The sequence below is a fragment of the Morone saxatilis genome, unplaced genomic scaffold (genome assembly GCF_004916995.1).
Source record: "Morone saxatilis isolate NCDOM2014 unplaced genomic scaffold, NCSU_SB_2.0 Contig8, whole genome shotgun sequence".
Classification (NCBI taxonomy): domain Eukaryota; kingdom Metazoa; phylum Chordata; class Actinopteri; family Moronidae; genus Morone; species Morone saxatilis.
Genome location: NW_023340257.1, coordinates 3,447,932 through 3,449,942, shown reverse-complemented (window position 1 = coordinate 3,449,942; position 2,011 = coordinate 3,447,932). Strand labels below are relative to the sequence as shown.

The 2,011-nt window shown below is 41.6% G+C and overlaps 1 protein-coding gene across 1 annotated transcript in view; it reads right to left on the bottom strand.

Moving 5' to 3' along the window:
• LOC118341503 (alpha-2-macroglobulin) overlaps window positions 1–2,011 on the bottom strand; it is a gene marked incomplete in the record, with an annotated part of 33,048 nt that overhangs the window by 7,154 nt on the left and 23,883 nt on the right. Inside the window, 1 exon segment of the mRNA XM_035679765.1 lies at window positions 550–706. Within this exon segment, the coding sequence (XP_035535658.1) occupies window positions 550–706 (157 nt within the window).

The window sequence follows — 2,011 nt, the reverse complement described above, 5'->3', positions numbered from 1 at the left end:
GTCCATTTACCATTTACCATTCAATTTAACTGAACAAGACTGAGCACAGTTCAGCTTGTTTCTTCTTTCCTTGTCTGAGAAAATAAACACAAGGATGAAACACACACCTGTCTGTTCTACACTGCGCAATTCAAGCATGTACCAAAGAGCCAATATTATCAGGAAAGGCTCAGAAAGTAGTCCACAGTACTCGGCCTGTACTTTTGCCTGCTTTTTTCTACACAGCTGTTTATAGAATAGGGTACCTTGCTCACTGCTAGAGCATATGTTTGTCATGGCTTTTTGCTGTTAGTCTTCAGGAGATGCTGTAGTTTGAGAGGGACTGGCTAGCAATAATTTGTTTGGGAAATTTCTTCCGCTGAGTGTGCGCAGCTTGCCTGCAGGCAGGTGGGGGCATTCTCCGCTCTCTGCGCACACACACAGCCCTCAGAAACTCTATGCTATTCTGTGAGTTTGTGTTATAGGAAAAATTCTCCAAACGACCAAAACAGAAGATGTGAAACCAGGTAGTCCCTTCTAAAATGTCCCTGTTCAAACTGATGCCATTACCTTCATGCCGTTGTGGAAGAGCTTCCCCACAGATCGGATGCAGCCGTCAGGGCGCTGGTTTCTGGACAGCCACCTCTTGGCATCTTTAATGTGCTTGTTATGGACGAAGATGTACGGTCTCGCCCCGCCGAAGGACTTCATCACAAAAGAGGTCAGCCTAGAAGGTTGCACACACACACACACACACACACACAGAAAACACACAGACACAAGGTTTTTTAGAAAACAATTCCAACCATGTGTGCCTGTGTTGGTAACCCCAAAATGAACCCAGCTTCAGGACAATTACATAACAACCTCAAGTCTCACACTAACACGGAGCACTTGGTCTGAGCTGCATCCACGACTAAACAATCATATTCCTCTGAGCAGAATGAAGACAGCTGGAGCTGAAGAGAGGCAGCAAAGCCCCGCCCATTTTTGCTCTGTGCTCAAATAACAGTTTAGAAAGCCTCGGGCAACTTTCCCCTTCCTTGTACTTAGATATGCTATGCTTTAGTTTTGGTCTCCAAAAACTTGCTGGCTCTTTAGCTGGTTAATGCTCCACTATATTCACCAGCTAGCCACCAACTTTGCCTGTGGTTTGGTGCTGAGCAGGTAGTGTACAGTAGACTCATCAAAGCAGTCTGCTGCGACTGGAAATGGGGTCCATAAGAGCAGAGTTTACGGTCCTGAAAACTAAAAGTACAAGAGGCTAAAAAGCTGTGGGTTGTTCATCTGTAGAACCAACACCTGTCACATTACACATATTCCTTTGAGCCATTGTTCATATAAAATATTGATTTGTGCAGCTTTAAATAAAAATCAATACATTCTCACACTTTAGAGAAAGTCCTCGTTTAATTTTAAGTGATTTGGACAATTCCATCAAATCTCCTGTTATAATTTTGATGTAACTAAACACTTGCGAGCCCTAGTTTCTCCTAACCACAAAACACACACCCACACACACACTCACCAACTGCCAAACTGCCCAGCACCCTTTCAAACAGCAAAGGGTTTTGTTAAATCCCCCGAGGCACTGTGCTTTAAGCCCATTAAATGCAAATATTAATATTTTCTGGCAGGTTCCCCATAAAAGTAAATTATTAGGACGCTTGCCGGTGCCAACACCTCCCACTGTGTCTGCATGTCTTTTGTATTCTCTCATCAAATGAAGTGTGAGATTTGAGCTGAAAATATTCACAGTTTAACATCAAAGCTTTTCAAATGATGCAACTCTGATACATTATGAGTTATATAATGATACTAACATACTCTATTATTCATATTAGTTTAGTTTGGTTCTTGTATGTTTTCCAAAACGCACACCCTCAAGTTTTTAGTGACACATGTGGAAGTAAAGTGAACACAGGTATATATATATATATATGTATGTATGTATGTATATGTGTGTGTGTGTGTGTGTGTGTGTGTGTGTGTGTGCGTATTTAAATATCTAAATTTTTATTTTGTTAAAAAC